Source organism: Micropterus dolomieu, linkage group LG01 (genome assembly GCF_021292245.1).
Source record: "Micropterus dolomieu isolate WLL.071019.BEF.003 ecotype Adirondacks linkage group LG01, ASM2129224v1, whole genome shotgun sequence".
Taxonomy (NCBI): Eukaryota; Metazoa; Chordata; class Actinopteri; order Centrarchiformes; family Centrarchidae; genus Micropterus; species Micropterus dolomieu.
In genome coordinates, this window is record NC_060150.1 from 15,350,376 (window position 1) to 15,373,705 (window position 23,330).

The window sequence follows — 23,330 nt, forward strand, 5'->3', positions numbered from 1 at the left end:
GTCTGATGGTTGCACTTTAAGTATGTGTCAACATTTGACACTTTGAGTGACTCTTAACAGCCATCACTGGTCCAGTTTTGATGAAACTAGGAATGGCGATGTATTTTATTGCCCGCTGGCCCAGGAAGGGGCTGCATCACTCATAACGGGTGACCGTTGCCTTGTGAGATTGTCAAATTTGTCTTAATGCAGAGAAACTGCACTGACAACAGACAGATTTTTACACTACATCCTGAGTGCAATGTCAGAAGGATATTACATAGAGAAGAAAGTGCAAGGCCAGTAGAGCATTCATGTCGTGTTTCAGTTGTGTAATGTGGAAGTTATACTAAATGAGATGAAACTCAGGTTTTTTGTGTAGTATACATTTCCCCTGCTTCCCAACTTCCTGGCCTACTGCACTGCATTTACTGTATGTGCAAGAGCTTATGCAGTTAAAAACCAATTTAATCTAATAGCTTTATGCTAACAGTCATGATACTGGATCAACAGTAGCCCACAAGAATGACTTTAAAAGCTTTATAGGAAATGTAATTTATTTTTACGGGAGTTAGCTTTTCATATTCCACTAAATACGCTTATAGGTGGTTTACTTATTCTGACGCACCCCAAACAATATCAACACCTTCTTTAATGTTTAAGGCCAAGCAATACCCACTTTTGTATCAACCCTATAGCATGAACAGTGAACTCTCATTCCTCCCCTGCCTACAGGTTCCATCATAAAATACATACAGTAAACTTTATGCTTGATTATTACTAGACTAAGAATTCTCATAACATTCTGTGTTGTTGTTTTCAAACACATGCAGTTATGACTTAATACAGATTATTCTTTATGCATGTCATATGTGTATATATGTGTTTATTTAAAGAGTTGAACTATGCTACATATCTACAAATCACCCCCTTCTCATATTACTGCTGTGAACATCCACTGCATGCTCATCACATATTAGAGGATAAATATGGCATAAACGAAGGTCACATGTTTGATCCCCACAACAGTCGACATGTTAATTAACATGAAATGGTCCCATAACGAGAAACTGCTCTTACCTACTCAGTAATTACAACTAATTTTGTGTGTGAGGGTGTCAGCTGAACGCCTAAAATGTCTAATGTGAAATTAAACAGCATTACTTAAGTTCAGTACAAAGGGTTAGCCGCTTCATCAAAATTGTTCTCACAAAGGTAAATGATCTGCCCTTTCGCTTTGGAGGGAAGACAATAGTGTTTTCCTTCGGGCTCCATGTATGGGCTGTGGCATCCATTGATTGGCTAATCTCTTGATTACATCGTCACGCAGCGGGAAGGGGTTAATGAGGGATAGCCCAAGGAACTGGGGGAAATGATAACAAATTAACATTTCAGATATGGAATTGGCTCGTATAAATCACTATCAAAAACTGGTTACACCGCTTAATGTAAGCCTTATTCATCATCCCCTCCGCCTCTGTCAGAAATACTTGGCTCACACTAGAGCGCAAGTGTAATTAATGCAGATGTAATGAATTCATTATAGGGAGGAATTGGCTTTGGATTGGTCCGTGCTTTCATCAAAAGAATTCCAATGCATGGAGACGGGCCATGGCCTTGACTGTGCACCAAAAGAAGGGGTATATTTTCAAAAAAAGAGAATAAAGAATTAAAGCGACAAATAGCTAATTTTCTAGCTAGGTTTCTCAAGATGAGGTCTCTGCGATACAAGGACACTTAGGATATACTATATTCATATATTCATACAAAAATCTACTTAAAAGTTCATTATTTTAAATAGTACATGTGTGTTTTGCATTATTCCGCCAGTGTGTGATGGCATAGGGACGGGCAGCCTGCAGACAGCTCAAACAGTCGATGCCAGCAATATTGATAAATTTGTCAACTGCACCAAAATCAACGGCAACCTCATCTTCCTCATTACTGGCATTAAAGGGTAAGTGGCAGCTTGAAACCTCAAACACAGTGCTTTCAGAGATTGTTTTTTGTTCTTACTGTATATGTCAGATAAACTTATGGACACCTAATGTCTTTGTGGACGTTTCAAGGTATGTTGACTGGTGATGTTAGCTTAGCTTAGCTCAATTTACAGATATCTGCAGGGTCAAGCAGGAGCCACTTGCAAAAGTAGGGAAATTCATTGTTAAACTAACCCAAATGCACATGGAAGTTAACACTGAGGTGGCGATTTGCAGATCAAAAGACATTTAAAATCTATCCACAGTTGGACGTCTAGACGTTTGGGGTTTATTTGGCCACAGTATGTTAGCAAATGGTGTCTCTAAATTGTCCTTGGGTGTAAATGTGAGTGTGAGTGGTTGTCTGTCTTCGTGTGGCCCTGCGATGGACTGGCGACCTGTCCAGGGTGTACCCCGCCTTTCGCCCAATGTCAGCTGGGATAGGCTCCAGCCCCCCCATGACCTTGTACACAGGATAAGTGGTTAACGATGGATGGATGGATGTTAGCAAACATTTGCTCTTCAATACATCCACAAAAATGATTATACCCCCATGTTCATCAGCTAGTCACTATCTTTGTTTGTCTACTATTATTCTTCAAAATCAATGGAAAACTAACTGGATGTAAGTAAACAAACAGTTCTCTATTCATATCCCATTGTGTCAGAGAGACTGAAATGTGAAGGTAAATGAGCAATGTACTCTCTCCAATCAAAAACACTGCCAAAGTACCTTGAAGCTCTGAGAATAGAATGATATGGAACTATGAACATCACACAGCACGCTAGGGTAAAAGAGCGCTGTGAGTTTGGTATGAAGAACACATTTTTTATCAATGGTGCCTTTAGGTTCACAGTGTTTTTACCTTCAGGGCTTTTTTTATAAATGAGGTCATACCGTCAACAGTTTAGGAATATTCTGTTTTGTGTGTGTCTCTACTTTGTGTTTTTATCTTTAGGGACATGTATCATGGTATTGGACCTTTGGACCCAGAGCGTCTGAACGTGTTCCGCACCGTGAAAGAGATCACAGGTAAGTCTGCCTCGTTGGAGTCACCTTGATAAAACTGACTGAGCAAAACAATATTATTATGTAGTGTTTGTGTGTGTGTATGTGTGTGGATTGTGTGGTAGTAAAAGAACGCTTTAAGAGAATAGTTGAAAGCTGATTTTTGTTGGGGAACTCTTAAATGTGCTCTGGTGGATATTATGTTATTATGTGTGTGTTTGTCTGATAGTAACACGTGCTTACAGTATGTGCTGCTCTGTGTGTGTGTGTGTGTGTGTGTGTGTGTGTGTGTGTGTGTGTGTGTGTGCGTACGCTTGTGAGTGTATTTATTCATTAACTATTAGAGGCCTTAAGGGATGAGCAATACCTTGTATACAAACCCTTTTGTCATATTAAACTGTGACTTGCAGTTGAGCCAAACAGCTAATGGAGTGAAACTGCATTTTCATAATGAAAACCCAAGCAATAAGAAAGAGCGATGGCCATTCTATCCCAGCCATTTCCTGCTCTATCCCTTTAATGTCATTTCCACAGATCCTGATTTGATATAATCTGTCATTAAAGGCAAGTGCAACTCGACAGATTGTGCAGAATATTAAATCCATTCTTTTAATTAGCGTATATTGTCTTCTCCGAACACATTTCCTACAAAGAATGGGTTTTTGCTTGAACTTCACAGGGGAGTGCAACTCCATGACCAAAAAATTGCAGTGCTGTATCTAATTTGAATACAAAAAAGGTTTCTTTTTATTTCCTTGCTAATGATTCTCATGCTTAAGTAGACAAATCCTTTTCCCTTTTCCTTTATCTCCCTTTCATCAATTTTACTGAAAAAATATACTTATGCACTGTTTAAAATCTAAATGAGAATCACTTGAAATAAGTTTATTGATTTGTACTTGTTCTTCTGTTTTGTCTCTTTAGGTTACCTCAACATCCAGTCTTGGCCTGAGAACATGACAGATCTCAGTGTTTTTTCGAACCTGGCCACTATTGGAGGTAGATCTCTTTACAGGTAAGTCTTAATGATACTTTATCGCTCTTCAGACAGTTCTGTGTGTACTCTGAAAGAAAAGTCTGGTTTCCCTACATAGCCCTGGCTCTGTAAATGGAAAACAAAGAAAGTGCTGTGGACCTTGCCACACAACATTGGTCCAGCCAGTCAGCAACATGTGGTGTTAGTGCTCGTGCACAGGAGTGATGGAGAGGCAGGGGGCAGTGGGAGAGAGAGTTCTACACCGGGACATTCGAACATGTTAGAATCTAGGCACAGTGAAGAGGGAGAGATGGCTGAGAAAAAGCCAAAGACAAAAAAGGTCTAAAGATTATAAACACAGAATAAAGTTATATGACCTCTGATATTTGATATTTGGGGTCAGTGCTTCTGAGGGAGCACTGAAGGTAGGTAGTCATTTTAGAGCAGTCCCACATCACATTTTACATGTTTGAACTCAGATTACATTACATGCAATTCAATTTCACATATTTGCTGATGACATGCTCATATTATAAGCTGACTTTGTTCAGAAACATTGTTATCTCTTTCTCTCTTTCTTGCTGTTTTCCTGTATTTGGATGGCTACTTATGGAGCTAATGAGCCGCCAGCCTGTGTTGTTCTGCTGAGAGGCTTTTTGAAGCGCTGCTGTCACACAGCGTTAATTAGCCCTGTTGTGATAACAGGTTCTGTGTTCGCTGGCAAAGGAGATTCGGCGTTTTCCAGACACCAGTTATGAACCTGTAGCTCAGCAATGTTTCACTCAGAGCTGGAGCATCTTCCTTCTGCATCTTACTCATCTCTTACTTTGTGCTGTATTTCTTTTCTTTCTCCTCAGTTTTTCCTGCTTTTTACTTTTTACTTCTCCCGTCGTGTTCTTCTGTTCTTCTCTCATCATCTCTCTCTTTGTCTGCTTCTTTCTCCTCATGTTCTCCTTCTGTCTTCTGGCTGTTATCTTTCCTCTGCCATCCTACTTTGCTGCCTTTTTTGCTGTCTTTCTCACATTTCTGTCTCATAATTTTTTTCTCCCTTTATCTCCATTACTTTCTACACCTCTCTGTTATCTTTTTTAATCTTGTCTCATTCTCTCTTTTCAATTCTTGTTCCTTCTCCCATCCTTTTTCTATTTTCTTCCTACTTTCTGTTTTTTATCTTCTCCTGTCGGTCTTCTTCCCTTTCCCGGTGTACTCATTGTTGCTCTTAAATACTCCAATCTGATTTGATTTCTGCTAATTTGTCTTCCTCCCTTCTTTCTCTTTCTCCGTTCATGCAGTGGAAGCGGTATTTCCCTGTTGATCTTGAAGCAGCGTTGGATCTCCTCACTTCAGTTCCAGTCGCTGGACGAGATCAGCGCCGGGAATGTCTACATTTTCAACAACAGCCTCCTGTGTTTCTACAACACTGTCAACTGGACGTCTCTCTTCAGGACCACGAGCCAGAAAGTCCTCATCCGCAACAACCGAGATCCGAAGGAATGCTGTAAGTTGTCGTGGTGGAGTTTAAATGTTTCACCATTTGCAAAAACCTGCAATTATGGGGGTAGAATAGGAGTTTAAGCTTTATTTTAACATCTTTGGATGTTTAAGCAGTGTTTTTAAATGGGACTTTTTATATAGTTATGATAAGGTCATGTTGTGAGTCATGTTGATGCACCTGCAAACTATGCAGGGAAATGCCTTAACTGCCAATATGCTGATACACACACACCCATTAAGATCTCCTGTTCTCCAATTTTCTTTTCGAGTAGCCCTCTAATTAATTCCAAACTTACAGACTCACCTGCATCTCTGCAAATCCAGCTCCGCCCCGGCCTTACACACTGAAATGCCCGTTTCTGAGGCGGCTGTGTCATGGGTGTCTCTGGCTCCTCAGCTATGAAAGTCCTTATTCAGCTTATTCAGTGTCTACTGCATCATGCACAGAGGTAGATGAAGCCCACTGCTAGCCACAGGGAAGTGGACACCTGATGGAGTGATGAATAGTCTACATGTGGCTTTGGCAGCAGATGATGTAAACTGACCACATACTGTTGTTTAAAGAGAGCATGGAAAAGTCTGACAGACAGGGCAAGGTATGATAGTAGGAAAAAATATCACGATAGTGATATTAGTGTTATTGTAAATAATTTCAAATGTTGTTATCTTAAGTAGCCATTTTATCTTCTATATTCTTGATTGTAATGTTTGTTACATTTTGGCAGCATGCTGTTAGAATGACAGAGATAACTAGAAAACAAAGACATGGACCACTGTAGTTTTTCATGGCCCTGCCGGGCTACGGTTGATATCATTAGCCAATTAATGAGTGTGCTGTGTTAGAGATCGATTGATGGGGCCTCTTCATTAGGCTCAATCCCCCTGTCTACCATTGAGTGTTTGGCTGTTGACAAAGGGCTCTGCCCCCACCCGGGACTTGGATGTCACTCACCGGATGGAGGACACTCCGAAGTCCAATGAACAGCATCGATTGTTGTGGTCCGTCTAGGGGAAAGGGCTTAGGGTTCTGGTTGGGGCCGCCTTTGATGGGTGGAGGTGTGGGGAATACCAATGTTTGCTCCCACAGCTGGGCAGCCCTCGGCTAGACCAACACACACATACTCACACACATACTCACACACAAACATGCAAAAACATGCACATACACGCAGGGAGATGCACACAACAATTCGCTTATCTCCTAGGTATGACTACAGAACAGACACACTCACATAACAGGACACACTTCCAAACTCTACATGAAATAGTTCATAATAAACCATTAATGGATACATTTCCCTTTTTTCTTATATTTTATTGGTCAATTCAGAGCAATTTATACACTGCATAATGTTTCCAGTATGCTTGAATTGCATTATGTGTGTGGGTGTGTATATTCCTTAAACCATGTGTGCATGGGTGTGTGTGTATGTGTATTTGCTCATTTACTTTTTATATTAATTTATTCACCTCCTGTGTCTCCACAGCTCAGCAGCGAATGGTGTGCGATCGGATGTGTTCAGACGACGGGTGCTGGGGCCCCGGGCCTGACCAGTGTCTTTCCTGCCGATATTTCAGACGGGGCCGCACCTGTGTTGAGTCCTGCAACCTCTTTGATGGGTGAGTAATCCATCCGCAAAGTCTTTTTTGTTTCAAATAAAATATGATCCTCCTTTTGATTTAATCTGGGTGAAAGTTTCACAAGTGTCCAGTAGTATGTTTGAGCTGGTCTGACACAAATCTTTAAAATGAGCATTTACCTGAATGTCAGATCGTTATGGTTTCAGAAGACAGTATTAATTCCCCCCGACAGCCATACACGACAAGCAGAATCAATTTAAACAGCTTTGAAGCATGAGAATGAAGTCAAAACATTCTCAAGGGCTCTGGAGGAGGGGAGTCTAATTGCAGATTGGAAAGAATGTAATGAGATGAACCAATAAGGAATTTCACACTGAACAGTGAACAGTTAAAGGAGCATTTTACTCTGTGTTACTTACATTGTCCCAAATTCATTTGAGTATATTGTTGAAGTATCATATATTATTACAAATCGCCCATTTGGGCTGAGTGTGTACTGCTCTGAGGTGGGACATGACTGATATTTGCGACAAAGGCCCTTAGAGTGTTCTCACAGTCCACTGATGTTCTGATTTTTGTGTGAGTAATTACATTCTTGGCTTTATGCTGCCAAGAGGCACATCACAAAGATCACTGCCTGCTCACCTGGGGAGAAACACTTCTTTGTAGATGTAGTGTCCAGCCTTTTGTGCTACTCTTGAATGAGCGAGATGTTGTGAATCAGAACACTTGAAAGCATCCATCTAAAATAAGACTGCACCGGCAGCGTCTGCCTCAAGATAAATATGCCTTTCTTGCAAGCAGTGATGTCAAGCTTGTGTTTTCCCCGGGGGAAGAGGAGAGAGTACACGTATGTTTGTGAGAGAGGGCGTATGAGAGCGAGCAGCCCTCGGTCACGTTGACTTGTTGCTGGTCCTTTCCCGGGACCCTTTGTGGGAGGGAAGCTTTTGAAGTTGCTGGGGAAAAACAGCTCACAGTGGAGGCTTTGAAGAAGACTGGTGAGGAAGAGGCGTGTGGCAGGGAGCTGCTGAGGCACACTTTTTTGCTTTACTGTAAATACAGTCAGCTACTATGATGCATTGTAAGTAGCATTCAAGAGGGTTCTGTGTCACTGGCCTGAGCTGTGGAATCAAAATGTCCATGACCTAAATGTTTGCCTGCTGAACGAAGTCACCAAATGCCAAGTGGCAAGCAAAATCTTTGGCAGATAAAGGGTCCTTTGAGATTGAAACCTTGGATAACCTGGGTTTTTCCCCCTGGTTACCACTGTATGCTTTCTGCGTCACTCAAGTCAATACAAAACTTGATTACAAAATCAACTGACTAAATGTTAGTTCAACATTATGCTGTGTGCTGTAGTTGGCGTTTGTATGCTTGTACCCTTTATTTAAATCTAGAGAGTACATGAATAAAATAAACCCCGTTTGCAATGTGTGTGGTTACAATAGGACATAAAAAGAAGAAGGAAAAAACAGAAAACAAAGAAACCGTGTGATACAAGAGAGTCAGAGGAGGCTTTAAATCATGGCTCGAATTATGGGGGGGATGGGGGGGGGTCTGACCCCCCTAGTTAAGGCTTGGACCCCCCCCCAAAACAGGCAAAACCAACAGTTCATGGGGGGTCTTTCTTACCTGTATTGGTAAATATTACAATATATTTCCCGTACTCATACCTTATAATAAAGAATCTTGAAATACGATTTCAGACACTTAACCATAGAATAGAACTGATATATTGCCATTGAGTCCACTTTCATCATAGACTTTAATAGACAAATAAGGAACACTGGATTACTTGAGCACAGTGAAAACACTAAATTCAAGTAGATTTAGTAGCACCAAGTTCTAATCCAATACTGATACGATACAGAAATATGGAAATAAAAACAGTATATATCAAAAAGAAAGGACATGTCTTCTTTGTTTTTTTACACTGGATACGGTGTTTGGTGCAATAACTGTTACCAGTGATAAAATTGTAAACTTTATCTCTGGATTTAGGAGTGGTGGCTGCTGCATGTCTAAATATAACATCACCCTAATGTAGTGCAGACAGAGAGAGACTGTTTCAGCAGTTTCTCATTTTACAACACAATAAAAAAATAAAAAAATAAATACAACAGACCATGCTTCAAAACAGACAGCTGGGTTTTGTCTGCTACTTTTATCAGTATGAACTTGTCTGGTCAATGTCCACCATTTTTGAGTGAGATAAATATTTGTTCCTATCAACATTTAACAAATTTCAAAGGGATAACTGAATGTGGTGCACTGTGAGAAGAGTTTGCCACCTACTCATTGCCGGGGACTGGGGGATAACGGGTATCACAAGAGTCACCTGCAATGCAAGAAAAGGGAGTAGTTAAAAGTTGAACAAGTTTCAAAATTTCCCAAAAAATCTACGTAGTGACTCCCCAAAAAACTATTAAAGAAAAAGTGCAAAGTGCTGGGCCAGGATGTTTTGTCATTACAAGCCATGGGAAAATGTCTGTAGAGGAGAATATTGATTTCTTTATAATATGACCCTTGCCTATATTATACTACAGATACAAAAACAATGAAATGTACATTGTAAAGGGTACAATTTAGTTTTACCCTAACCCTACGTCTGCTAGAGCTAGACATTTACAACACATGTATACAGTTTTCATATTGCTATCTGTTTCAGCTGTATCTTACAGTCTAATGAATGACTGATTCCAAACTCTTGGGTTTAGTTACTGTACATGGGGTTCTACTGTTTTCAGGGTATATTTACTTGTTCTAAATCTCTTGTATTGGACTGTATATCTCTACAGAATTTAGTGTTAGCTCATTAAATATATTTTCAGGCTGGTGATTTTAAAGCTTAAGATTCCTCAGATCAGCCTTGTTATATGTCTCCATTCTTAATGAGGAAAGGCAGTAATTCCCTTTAGTTTATACGTCTGTTGAATAAAACAAAGGAGGAGCAAAGGAGTGCAAGAGGGGAAAAGAAAATGTCTGAGACGGAGTCCACTGGGGTTGGGGGAGGAGGGATTAAAGAGGCGTTGAAAGTGTTTAATTAAAAGAAGTTGCTCTGGTGGGTTGGCCATGCTCTGGTTTTGCTGGAGGTTTGGAGGTCTGAATGGCGGACACAGTCCTGTTTAAATTCCTGCTAAAACAGGGCTAATCCCCCATCAGGCCGTCCCCCGATGGGGCCTTGGTGCACACTTCCAGCCGTGAAGGGGGCCAATCAGGAGGAACGGCTTTGACGGAATGGAAATGACCCTAGAGAGCACCGCTGCCGAAGTCTTTGTCTCTCGCCCATTCTCCTCCATGTATTTTTCCTCCTCAACCAACAAAAGAGATATCTCTCCACTGCCTGGGCCCTTTTCTAAAGGATTCCCCTGGACAGAGCTTCCAGGAGAGAAATCTAATTTATTTCGGAACAAGGGAAAGAAAGACGAGGGAGAAATGTAAAGAGAGCAATGGGAGTTTCCTTTGAGTCCACTAAAAACATTATTAATAAAAGGACACTGTGATACTGCATATTTGGATGTTTGAGACAAACTGCTATGAACACGATGAACCATTAAGACCATTTTTTTTTTTAAAGCCCTGACATTAAGGCTCAGCAATAGGGAAATCAGGGATTATATCTTCACTTTTATTGCTCTTTAATGTGATATAGTTGAACTGGGGAGTGTCACAATGTCTCTTTTCTTTTTTGTAGCTTTTAGAACCGCCAAGTCCAAAAGACTTTCATCTAATATTCACCACATGAAAATGCATAAAACACACATACCCGCAGGAGATCCAAATTTCTCAGTGCAAGATCACATAAAAATGGCTCACAAGGAAGAATCTGTCGGATCTCTATGTAGCATCACACGCAAATAAAAACAAAACACACGCAGAGAGTCACTCTCATTATCTTGCCACTGTGAGAGAGGGGCTTGTTTGTTTAGTAACTGGGTGAATGCTCCTCGGAGGATGCCTGTCCTCTGCGTCAGCGGATCGATCCCTCTGATGTGAAAAGGGTTTTTGATCGGCAGCGGTTGTTATTGACAGCGGAGACGGCGCACTTCAAAAAGGGAAGAAAATGCGCTGATTCTGACACAAACAAAGGGAGGATTTTATAGATCTGGTGCATGCGCGCACACACAAATACACACAGATACACATATAAAGTTTCAACAGTATGGCCTGAGGCATTGTGCAGCTCCAGTCGGTGTAATTGCGGTGTATAAACCCAATATTGAGCTCTATTGTTTACCTCTATTTCTTTAGAAGTCTAAGTGGAAAAACAAAACCATCATGAACTACACTGATAGAGCTACTACCAGATGCACAAACTGCAATGATACTTGGATTTTGTGTTACTTACTATGCTTGCTTGTCGTAACCTTTTTTCTTCTCATTTCATCCTCTCCCTCTGTGCCTCCAACTTCACCCTATCCAGTGCCAATTTCTGTCCCTGCCCTCTCCCCGGCCTCTTCTGCCATCCTTCTCTTATCTCATTCCATCACACCATCTCTCCTCTCACTCCCTGCTCCCTCCATGCATCAACCCGTGTTTGCCCATGATTTAAAAAGCTGCTCATTATTCATGGGCCTTCTCTGTTAACATATTGACCATGCTAAGTCTTTAACTTGATCAAATAGTCTCGGGCAGCTCGCTGCCCAGCGTGCCCCTTTACCAGAGGGCACTCCAGCAGTCAGTGCAGGGATGACTCGTGGAAATGGGTATGAGTAAATTAAGGTTTGACCTTGATTTCTTGATGACGGATCACATGTTGGTGTGAAATCAAAAGACTCCTATGTACAGCTTGTGCTCATATGCGCACAGCGTACTTCAAAATCCTCCCTCAGCAGGCTCTAAATCAATATTTCAAAATGGGTACGCTCTCAAATCTATAATACATGCACCTCTATCTCGATTTCCCCATCTCTATCAGGGAAGTGCGTGAATTTGCCAATGGATCCGTGTGCCTGGAGTGCGATAGCCAGTGTGAAAAGATGGATGGGAACACCATGACATGTCTTGGCCAGGTAAGGCACACCCGGATCCACTTCAGACACCCTCATACTCAACTTCCTTTTCACTCAATGATTTAAGTGACTCTCTAGGGGTAGGCTTTTTGCTTTTAGATTAAAACCACTCCTCTCATTTTTCTGTTCAAGATAGTCTCATATCTTGTGCATGCTAAAGTGGATTTCCTACTTATTTTGTGGGAGTTTATCGGTCTTGCGCACAGGATTTCAGAAGATGCAGGTGCTGTGTTTGCAAAGGTGAATGGTAGGTTAATGGGAGGAATGATAAACTACTGTGGCTACTTTAGGAGGCATGCTTTTGGCAAGCACACATACACACACTCAAAACAGCAAAATGAGATTAGTTTCTGACCTTCCCGTAAAGTCACTTTTAGAGTCTCGGATGTGATCACACCACGGCCCTCTAAAATGTTAGAATTTCCCTTTAAAATGTCAGTAGAGTTACACGTGTCTGCACACAGAAAAAACATGCATCTGTAAACACAAACAGTATGTTCAACCAATATTCTTCCCATGGAAGGCTGCTACAGTCATTTCATCATTTGCATTATAATACTAGGGGACACCCGGAAAAGGTTGCAAGAAAAATCTCATGGGTCGTAGGATGATTAATGTGATAGAAAAGCAGAAAAAATTTATTTTGGTAAAACAAAGCTACATGTATTTTTGCTAGTTTTTTTTTCTTTGGGAATTGCTTCTTACTTCCTCAGGCCTGTAAAATTATTAAAATAATTCCAACTGAGAAGAAAAAAGTACTCTATAACAACTTCTTTATAACAACTTCTGTAGCACACATATGCAACGTGACCAGGCGCCACAAACTTACACTGTTTTATTTTTTAAGATTAAGCCAGGGAATATTGTACATTTTTCTTAATTTAAATAAATCCCTTGAAACAACCAAACCAGTGTATTAAAAACTACATTGGGTGAGAAATCTCAAAGCACTGCAATTTAAGGAAACATATGCACATGCAGTTAGACAAAACCCCCAAAAAGTACCTTTACTTGAGTATTTTCCCATCTTTTGTGTGTAAAAGCAACATTATGCAACATTTGTTTTTTTCTTCTACTGTTTCAGAGTGTAATTCACCGCTGATGTGAATAAGGACAGCTATACATGTGCATTTGTCATGATTACATTACTTCAAAAACTAGCAAGTCGAAGACAGCCAAACATCAAGCAAGTGTGACAGCATGAGACAAAGCATTATTACTTACTAGTCCAACTGTGTACACACAAAGAATGCCAGCTTGGCGTCTGTCTTGCATAATTTCATTTACCGCCAACACAAGACATAGCAAGCCAGCTAATACTTTATAACTGACTAGTCCAACAGCAAGAAGGCCAGTTCAGCATCTGTCCTGCATCCTCTCAGCTGTTTTAGCTCACACTAAAGTCTGGTCTCTCGCTCGATTACTCTCTCTTTTTTTTTCTCTTCCTCGCTTCCTCTGACAACGTGTCTTCACAGCCTCTGCCATGAAATCCATACTGAGAGTACCAATTGTAAATTGTATACATTGTATACTTTTTGCTTCTTCTTATAGCTTGCATGCTGAAGAGCCGTGTTGGTGCAGTAAAGCATTACACCAGGATTCTAGTGTTACATGGCGTAGCGGCTGGCACAGGGAGCCCGGAGCGGTAATGACAGAGGCGCCATTCACTCTATTAAGTCAGTGTACTGTCAAAATGATTTTGAAGCTATTATTTTAAGATAGAATTAATACATAAGTGTTACAGAAAGCTTTATCTAATGTGCCGCAAGACTTATTTTGTGGAATTTAGACGTTGTGTGAGTAACCTTTTATGGCTGGCCCTGGAGACAGTGAAAGGGAGGGAGAGAGAGAATAAGAGATGGAGAGAGAGAGAGAGACTCCTCAAGGATGCACAGGGGCTTCTGACTTTGAGATGCTGGTCACAGTTGAGTAGTAAATAACACCAGAGTCAATCATCCACAGGCGCTCTCACACACAAATACACACACATACGCAAGCACACTTGAATGCATTCAGACATCTATATGCGTCTGCACTCGCACGCATGCATACACACGAGCATGCAAAGTGAGAATAATGTTTATTGATAGCGTGTGTCTGAATGTGTCGACCTGTGAGAAGCTGCCCATCAGGTCACTGTGGTCGTCATTAGCAACAGAGTGCGGCGCCAAAACCCCAAGCCCCTAGAATACAACAGGGCGCCTTGACAACAACTCTTGCATACACGTGTGCTCACAAGTTCAGACATTAGTCAGCGCCTTCATCGCTCCAGACACACACACACACACACACACTAGCATAAGCACACACATGAGTTACTGTCATTTATGCTCTTCCTACTTTCATACACATGTACAAACACACACCGCTATCGTACATCATACTTATTCATGATCCTGTTGCAGCTGAGCGTGCTCAGTTACCACCTGTCAGCTCCTCCATCAAATTTGATGCTCCTTACTGATATGATTCCTTATGCATTTAGTCAATTTTAACATGGGTGCGGCAGAATACACACATGGCAATTCTGCTCAACACATTATAAATCACAGGAATGGAATTGATGTGAGCCTCGCCAACTACATTAGCAGTGGTGGGAAGGGAGCAAATTGACATGATTCGCCAGGTTTGAATTTGATAAGTTCCATTCACCATCTCCTAATACATTTTTCTATATCTCCATTCCTTGCTCTTGTTTAATCCCGTTCCATTTTCCCTAACTTTATTTTTCCTACTGGTTTTCTTCACCTGTTTGCCCATCATTTTGTCTTACATGTCTTACGTTCTCTCTGTTCCTGCCCCCTCCCCACCCTTTCCATCTTGCTAATCACTTTACTGCGCCCTCTGCCTCTTTTTCTTTATCCATGCCTTGTCCACCGTCTCCTCTTGACCCATCCTCTCATCTCCCTCCTCCTTGTTCTGCTCTCCTCTCAGGGCCCTGACCAATGTGTAAAATGCCTCCACTTCAAAGATGGACCCAACTGCGTGGAGAAGTGCCCCGATGGGTTGCAGGGCGCCAACAGTTTCATCTTCAAGTACGCCAAGGCCAACAACGAATGCCATCCCTGCCATGCCAACTGCACCCAGGGGTAAGAGAGGGATGACACATAAAGATGTGTGTCTATGTATAAAAAATTATGCTTTTTTTTTTTGCAAGTTTTTTCTCGCCTTCGTACTTTGGTGTGTGTCCTCTGGCTCAGGTGCTTTTATGCTGTTAAAAGCATCATGAAGACAAGCTGCATTGGACATGCAGCAACTCCCTGCCAAGGAGAGTGAGGAAGAAAGAGAGAAGGCGAGAAAATGACTTACTTTTGCAGCCACTAGATTCCCTTGACCTGTAGCTGGTTTCTTGGGGGTCCTCTGGTCAGAGGCAGAATATATTGACCCTTAAGGCCATATGCAGTCCAGTGCTGATGAACTATGAATGACGGGATGTTGCAAAGAAACAGTGGCTAGAGGGGAGATATTAGGGGGGGGGGGGGCATAGGGAAGACAGTGAGGAAAGTTTGCAAGTGAAGTAGTGGAAGAAGTACCTGGGAGCAAAGGTTACATTAAGAAGTGGTTCTATACAATCTAATGTGATCACAGGAAGTCACAAACAAGGTTATTATAGTTATAGTACAATCAGAAATATTTGTGAAAAGGGACACCCTTTTTCAAGCTATCTGAAGCTTGTACATAGGGGCCCAAACACTAAGCATATACATATATATATATACACTAAGCAGAGATATATATATATATATATATATATTTGAAGTAATGACACATTGTCTTAATAAATACTGCAAATAAATGAAGCACATGCAATCTACAGTATAATTTCTAACCTACATACAGAGCTAACTACCCTAATCCTACAGTGGTCCCAAGAAATTCATTATATCAGTCTATAGCTCTATCATTCTTGGTTAAAGAGGTGAAATACAATAAATGGAGGTGAAATACAATTGATGGACAGCTAAGAAATTGGAAGATAGTGGAGGCCCCCCTTGGAGCCACAAACAACAGGTCCCTAGCACCCTGAAGGCAAGTATGACTGGAAAACAGTTAAAATCTAAACTTTCATTAATCAAAAAAGAGGTATTAAAACAATGTGAAGCCAGAGCCAGGTTGGCTGAGATATCAATGAGCCCATAAAACACACACCCTCCCTTGCATGGAGGTCTCCTCGTAACAGCGGTCGGCACCTGCTACGCTGCGGCCAGACGCCGCCCTGACCCCCGGGCTCTCTTGACAGACATGCAGCGTGCCAGCTCTTCACGCGGGAACAAAAGCATAACACACTGCGGCTCACGAACAGGTGATCGGCTCAACACTGCGAGCACCACTGCTGATCGGGCCATAATAACTGCCCCGCAATGTCAGTTCCCCTGGCTTCATATCCACTCGAAGTGTAGGCTTATTTAGGACCTATTAAAAAATAAATAAATAAACAAAAACTAAGGACATTTACTCTTTCATTTTAGTTAGCTTTAGTTAGTTTTGCAAAACTACACAGTTTTAGTTAGTTATCGTTTTTTTGTAAAGCCTCATTTTTATTTTTATTTCAGTTAACGACAATGTTTTTTCACATCTAGTTTTCGTTATTTCGTTCGTCTTTGTTAATGATTATAACCTTGGTCACAAATCATCTGTTGGAGCAAAAGGTCATCCTTAAATTGGCGTAAAATTATTATAAAAACAGCATGACCAGATTTGTCTCATTATGGAATGTTACTGTAACTACAGGACATAGTTCCTCGCTCTGTGGCATGGCAAACAAAGTGAAGGAAATCAGCTACCATGTTGAACTATTCTTTCCGTGCTTGACAGACTAATGTACAAAGTTACCTGGATTTCTGAATGCAGAAGTGCAGCGCACAGGGTTTCAGAAAACAAACATGTTAATAAACCCACAGCTTAGACCACCAGCCTGCTGTCTCTCCCCACACAAACACACTTTAATGCAGACTCCAAAGTGGAACAAGTCTTCAAAAGCATGGAGGCTGTGAATACAAAGAAAATTTTTAGTTTTAGTTTTCCTCATCCTCTCAAGCTTTTTGAAGTCAGTGTGACTTTGAACATTAGCTTTGGCCTTTTACTTTTTCACTAAAACTGGGACATACTATCAAACAAGCAGCTGACTGCTGGTGGATGGGTGGGTGAGGGGGTGAGGTAGAGCTTGCCAGTGGTCTCGGCAAACAAAGATGGAGAGCGGAAGCCTAGCAACGGGGCTGGAGGTGGAGAGGGACTTAACATGCTGTCCCTCACATAGCAGGAGGTCATTTTATTTCACTGCGGCTGCCCTGTAGGTGTTGAAAAGCGCTTTAATGAAGGAGTTTTTAAAAAGTAGGTGGGGGTAAAGGAGAGGAATTCGCTATAAAAGATATGTGCTACAATTCTTTCCATAACATCTTTCACTCACACAGATACACACACGCCCGTCCCTGGCTGTGAACACTAATCTGTAGTTTTCAAGACAATACCTCCATCATCATCATCCCGTCATCTCATCCTGCCCGTCAGCCACAGGGTGCTCTGGATTAACATCAAGACAGAACTTGAGGCTGGAAATATGGCGCTGTGAGATCAAAGGTCAGGGTCAGGAATAGCACAGCACCGTTGCAGTTTTTAAGGAGTTACTGTGTTGCTTAAAGACGATTAAACCAGAAGCCTCATTACTCTACCGTGAAGATGTTCAAATGGTGGCATACAGGTGTTCTAAAAACAACAGAATAATAAGTTAATTGTTTGGCCCGCTCATCTGGCTTCCTTATCAACAGGATCAGCAGCTGATACAGCAGCAGTGGCTGTGACACAGCTCATGGGGGTAATTAAGGTACTTTAACCCAATTCCTGCAATTTGCGTTGCATTTCTTCTTTTCCGAGTCGTAATTCTGTCAAATCTGAACACAAACGATGGTAGATTTAGATTCAGTGTGACTTCCACATTCTACACACCTTCCATCATTATCTCTGATGTCCATCACGAATATATATCCATAAATCTGCTTAGAAGTACGACTGACCCCCAATAGTTGAAGATTCGATGGGCGGAGCCTGATTCGACTGTCAATCTCACAGTCGAAGCTTCGCAGAGAAACAAGGATCATGATATTTTGGCGATATGGGGATGCTCAACGTCTGATTTTACATAGTACTACCAGTTTTCTCCGAATAAGTTAATATACAGCCTATTACAATATACATTTCAATGTTTAATGCTGTAAATAAACATGTAAAAAGAATAAAACTTGTAGGCAGCATGGCATGCACGCAAAACTCAAGACTGGTGAATGACAGGTGAGAGAGAGAGAGAAAAGGGTCTTCAAAAAGCCTCAGTTTAGCTGGAAATTTACAGTGTAAGTTGAATGAATAGAAGGTTCTTCTGAAGATTAAAGCGGAGCTACCGTGTCAGTGTAATCCAGTGATAGTTGTCTGTACATCCATGGGTAAATTGCAAACAGGAACAGTGTCAATTTGCCAAAATGTAAACAAATATAGGTTCAATAAAACAGACTTACATAGTAGCCCACGGCATGCATTATACTTCCTGTTTAAATCCACCGAAGTTTTATGAGAAACTTACTTCCAAAACAGTTTCCCCCAAATAGTAATAAGAGGCATAGTTGTCCCGATTTTGTCTTGTGGAGGCCTCACAGTATCAGACTTTGAAAGTAACAAATACTGATAGAAAGATGTGACTATTATCAAAAGGTACCACTATGTGCCGCAAGAATATGTGCCTTGCTCGTGATGTTTATTGTCAGTCCTTTATTTGCTAGTGCTGTAGGAAGGAAACTATATGCACACACACTCAAACACAACACTAGATACAGACACTGATTGCTCTCTAATTAGCTCTTTGGTGCACCATTTAATTGACAACGAAGCAACTTTGGAGCAGCCACAGTTGTCACCTATTTAATTCCGAAGTTAGCCTGCTCTCCTAATTTGCTATGTAATTTGTTGTCTTGTGTGCTTGTGCAGCATGCACACACACGCATGCGCGCACACACACAAAGAAGCATTCAAAAAACGTTCTCTTGTGTCTATCCTGCTGTTCAAAGTCCTCCACTCAAGGAGCAAGAATTAATGAGCAACTATGAGTCTGCTCATATCACTTTGTGCTTACCCAATGCTAAAAACGCCACTTCTCAATGTTATCAGCACTCCAATGGCTTTGATTGTTGAGATAATAAGAAAAAAAGATATAAGTGTATTTGGAAAGACGCTAAATGTGATTCTGTTAAAGATGCTGAATCAAAGAGCAAAGTCCCTGAATCAAAGACAAATTAAAATAGATTTTCTTCTTTTTCAAAATAGTGAAGTACATAATAGATTACACCTTTATTCACACTGACTATTTATCAGAAAATTAATATTTACAGAATATTACATGGACCGCAGTACTCGTTAAACCTGCAATAACTGATTTTGTCAGGTTTGCTACAGCCAAACAGAGTGTGAACCAAAACGGTAAAGTTGCAGGTTTGAAAAATTGTCTTGAAGTCTCTAGATAGCTCCATAGAGCTGAGGGGATTTGCAGAGCCAGGTGATATTTATCTGTGGTGTGAGGGACCAAGCTGTCAGGCATGAGGAGTCAGAAAGTAAGTTTCCAAAAAATATATATTTTTATTTACAAAGCACAATAAAAACTCATTTACGAAACAAAATAGAAAATTCTGGGCCCATAAAAGAGGTCAACTAAACAGAACTTAACTCAGGTAACATAACCGTAACATAAGCTGAACAGAACAGACCTAGACTAACTAAACAGACCTAACAAGACTGAGACATGGGGGAAACATATAGTGGCTGATCAGGCCATTCTGACACAAAGGGGGGTAGACAAACACATTATATTAACAAACCACAATAACTACAACAAATGTTAAGCCAATGCTACCTAATATAAACTAAGGTTAAATCAATCAAATAATCATAACAACAAAGTATAACTAGCAAAGAAAAGAACACAACTCAAAAATGGAACACTCTGCCACCCCCATGATATGGGAAATTATCCATTCCCCTACTTAAACATCTTAGATTCACTAGTACGACTCTTTTCACATGTGATCTTTTAAAAAATAATAATAAACACTGAGTATAGCAGTTTTAGGGGTTAGAAAAAATTTGAAATTTTGTCAAGGCATGTGGCAGTACACGTCTAGTAGAAGTACAAGTATTATAGTAGAAAAGATATATAGCACTTGCTATGCTACATTATGTAGAGTCTAATAGAAGTATTTCTTTTGCTGCTATATTTATGCAAAAAGCCTGGCTTGGATGTTAAAATAAAGCAGCTGTGATGGGGATTTATTAGGCCGATAAGACCCCTAGAAGGCTCAACAGTAAACCCTGTCATCCCAGAATATAATTATCTCCACACCACCTGCACTGACCTGACACTGCAAGCATTTCTCAACCTTATTTCTGTGTTTGAAGTAAGGGACAAACACTCAATGGAGAAATAAATAGCCTTACTGTAACTTGTTTCTAGGTTTTCTGTCTTCTATAGATGATATCTATTTTTGATATTGATAGGGTACCTTAGTTTTCTTTTAGTTTCGTCAAAGGTTGAACACCACTTTGAAGAAAGAAAAAGTAGAAAATGCTCTGAGAAGCAGATGATGCCGAAATGTTTTCTCAGTCCAAAACACTGTTCAAGAAACACGTGAAACAAACAAGAACAATGCTTTCCCACCCAAAGCGCTTCTTCCTGTCACACTGACTAGCGGTCAGCCATGCTCTTGATTCAATTTTCACAGGTCCCTGCCCAGTGACAGCTGATTGACGTGAAAGAAAGACAACATGAGGTTTGCTCATAAGCTGTCCCTGAGTTAATGGATGATCTCTCTGGTTGGTCTGCCCTGCAGGTGCGTCGGGCCAAGACTCCAAGATTGTGTTGGGATGATGGACAGGTAAGGGATCTCTGGGTACATTTGTAATGTGGGATTGGGAGACCACCATCAGATCCTGCCACTACTCATTAAAGTTTTTCAAAATACTCATTACAAGAGTGCAGGCAGTTTTGTTTTATAATTGATGTTTGACTTACGAATCTTTTGTTCTGTTCTAAACTTTTTCTGAATCTTGTGATATGCTTTGTGCCATTGTAAGTATTTAGTATGTGTCAGTGGAACCTGTGTGAATCACATCAATCAACAAGCATTATTCATTAATTATTAAAAATGTCCTCATAATTATTGTCAGTGGGAGTAGCGGTTGTAGTGGAGTTGAATCAGTGCTAGAGATTAATACCATATCTGTCTATATGAAGCTGGAGTCAGGAGACAATGAGCTTACCTTAGCTTACAATAAAGGAAAAGGAGGAAACAGCTGGGGCCTGTACCACGAAGCAGGATTTGAGCTTATCCAGGTAACTTCAGGGTTAACCCTGGGTTTTCAGTACAACGAAGGTGGTTCACTTCTTACTGGGGTAGATCGCCATGGTAACTTATGCTGAATGGCTAACCTGCTCCGGAGCAGGTTATGTTCCACATAAGAGATCAACTCTATGAAAACGCCGCATACTGACCAATCAGCTCTCTTGGAAAATGACTTCACCATCTGTAGGAAATCCCATAGACTGTTTTATAGGCTGCTTTATGTTTGCTGCAGTGATACGGAGAAACTCTTGTAGGCTATAGCGAAATCATCCTACAGAGACTAATTAAAAACCCAAGGCTATTGTTGCCTACATGATTTTACAGTAGGCTAAGCCTACTTACTGCTTTGAAACGTGTTTAATAGCCTATTTTTTATTTGCTCCCAGTCCGTTTCACACAGCCTGTCGCAGCTATTAAAATAAATGGGTTTTATTTCTCTCATGTGAGGCTGAATATTATGAAAAGTTTAGTAGGGATATTGAAATACTAAATTTGGATGTGAACGTAGGCTATCTAGCCTATTTTAGGTTAGTGTATGTATGTATAGGACACTTTTGAGTGTGTTGAATAAATTAATCTAATTTTTGAAGTGACGAGAAGTTTTTTGAAGTGAGGTGAATCGGCGTCTCCCTGCATGTGTCAGCTGCAGCTGTGCTCTTTAAAGGCCTGTGTCATATTTCTGTAGTGTTAGCCTACAGTTTGCTCCTTTGTAAAATATGACACTGATGCCAGTGGACTTGTTCGTGTCTGTGATTGGTCATCTGCTGCTAGCACCGCCTCTTTTATGTGAGCGCGCTCACGGCTGGATTGGGAAACCCTGGGTTGAGTTACCGAGTTGATAACCAGCTTTCGTGGTACCGCTTATCTCGTCTGCGATTGTTGGGGTTAGTTAAGCCAGATAACTGAAAGATATCCTGGGTATGTTGAACTCGCTTCGTGGTACAGGCCCCTGTGGCTAACTCAGGGTTGACAAACGTCTCGGGTTACGTATGTAACCCTGGTTCCCCGAGAAGGGGAACGAGACACTGCGTCGGTTACGACACTATGGGAACGCCTCTAGGCGAAGCAGGTCTGAACGTGAATGAAATCACTCCAATCCTATTGGCTTGTTGCTAGAACGGTAAGGTGTGACGGAATAACCGGAGGAGTATAAAGCACACCTGTACACACTCATCATTAGCTTAAACTATGAAGCAGGCGCTTCAGGCGGGGAGAGAGGTGCGGCGGGCCGACGCAGTCTCTCGTTCTCCTTCTCGGGGAACCAGGGTTACATACGTAACCCGAGACGTTCCCCTTCGAGGGAACTCGAACTGCGTTGGTTACGACACTATGGGAACGAGATACCCACTAAACCGTGCCGAAAACCGTGCCGAAAACCCCGCCTGCCCCTGTGTGCAATAAAGTGGCACGACTAAGAGGAGAGCGCACGAGTGCCAGGTGCCGAAGGAAGGTCAAGACTGTAAAACCGAATGAATGTGTGCGGAGTGGCCCAGCCAGCCGCTAAACAAACATCCTGCAAAGAGGCCCCGGAAAGGAGGGCTTGAGAGGCCGCCATGCCTCTGGTAGAATGAGCCCTCACAGCCACAGGTGAAGGCAAACCGCGCACCTGATAGGCCAGGGAAATAGTCTGAACAATCCAGTTGCTAATAGTATGTTTGGATGCAGGGAGCCCGGCCCTGGGAGACCCAAAACACACTAGCAGCTGGTCAGCCTTCCTCCAACGGGAGGACCTCAGAGTGTAAATACTCAGTGCTCTGACAGGGCAGAGCAGATGAAGTCTCCCGTCCTCCGCCGTCACATGAGGTGGAGGATGAAATGCCTGCACCACTGTGGACCCTGCCGCACAAGAAGGCACTTTAGGGATGTATCCTGAACGAGGGTGCAGGATAGCCCTAATATTCCCCGGGGCAAACTCCAGGCTTT

At 41.5% G+C, this 23,330-nt stretch overlaps 1 protein-coding gene across 1 annotated transcript in view; it reads left to right on the forward strand.

The window, feature by feature from the left end:
• The window catches only part of LOC123976515 (receptor tyrosine-protein kinase erbB-4-like), a gene marked incomplete at its 5' end in the record, with an annotated part of 114,036 nt that overhangs the window by 32,270 nt on the left and 58,436 nt on the right, over window positions 1-23,330 (forward strand). Inside the window, 8 exons of the mRNA XM_046058759.1 lie at window positions 1,810-1,936; window positions 2,918-2,991; window positions 3,892-3,982; window positions 5,236-5,441; window positions 6,925-7,057; window positions 11,937-12,030; window positions 14,965-15,119; window positions 20,895-20,939. Coding sequence (XP_045914715.1) covers window positions 1,810-1,936; window positions 2,918-2,991; window positions 3,892-3,982; window positions 5,236-5,441; window positions 6,925-7,057; window positions 11,937-12,030; window positions 14,965-15,119; window positions 20,895-20,939 — 925 coding nt within the window. The remainder of the gene's footprint in view (window positions 1-1,809; window positions 1,937-2,917; window positions 2,992-3,891; window positions 3,983-5,235; window positions 5,442-6,924; window positions 7,058-11,936; window positions 12,031-14,964; window positions 15,120-20,894; window positions 20,940-23,330) is intronic.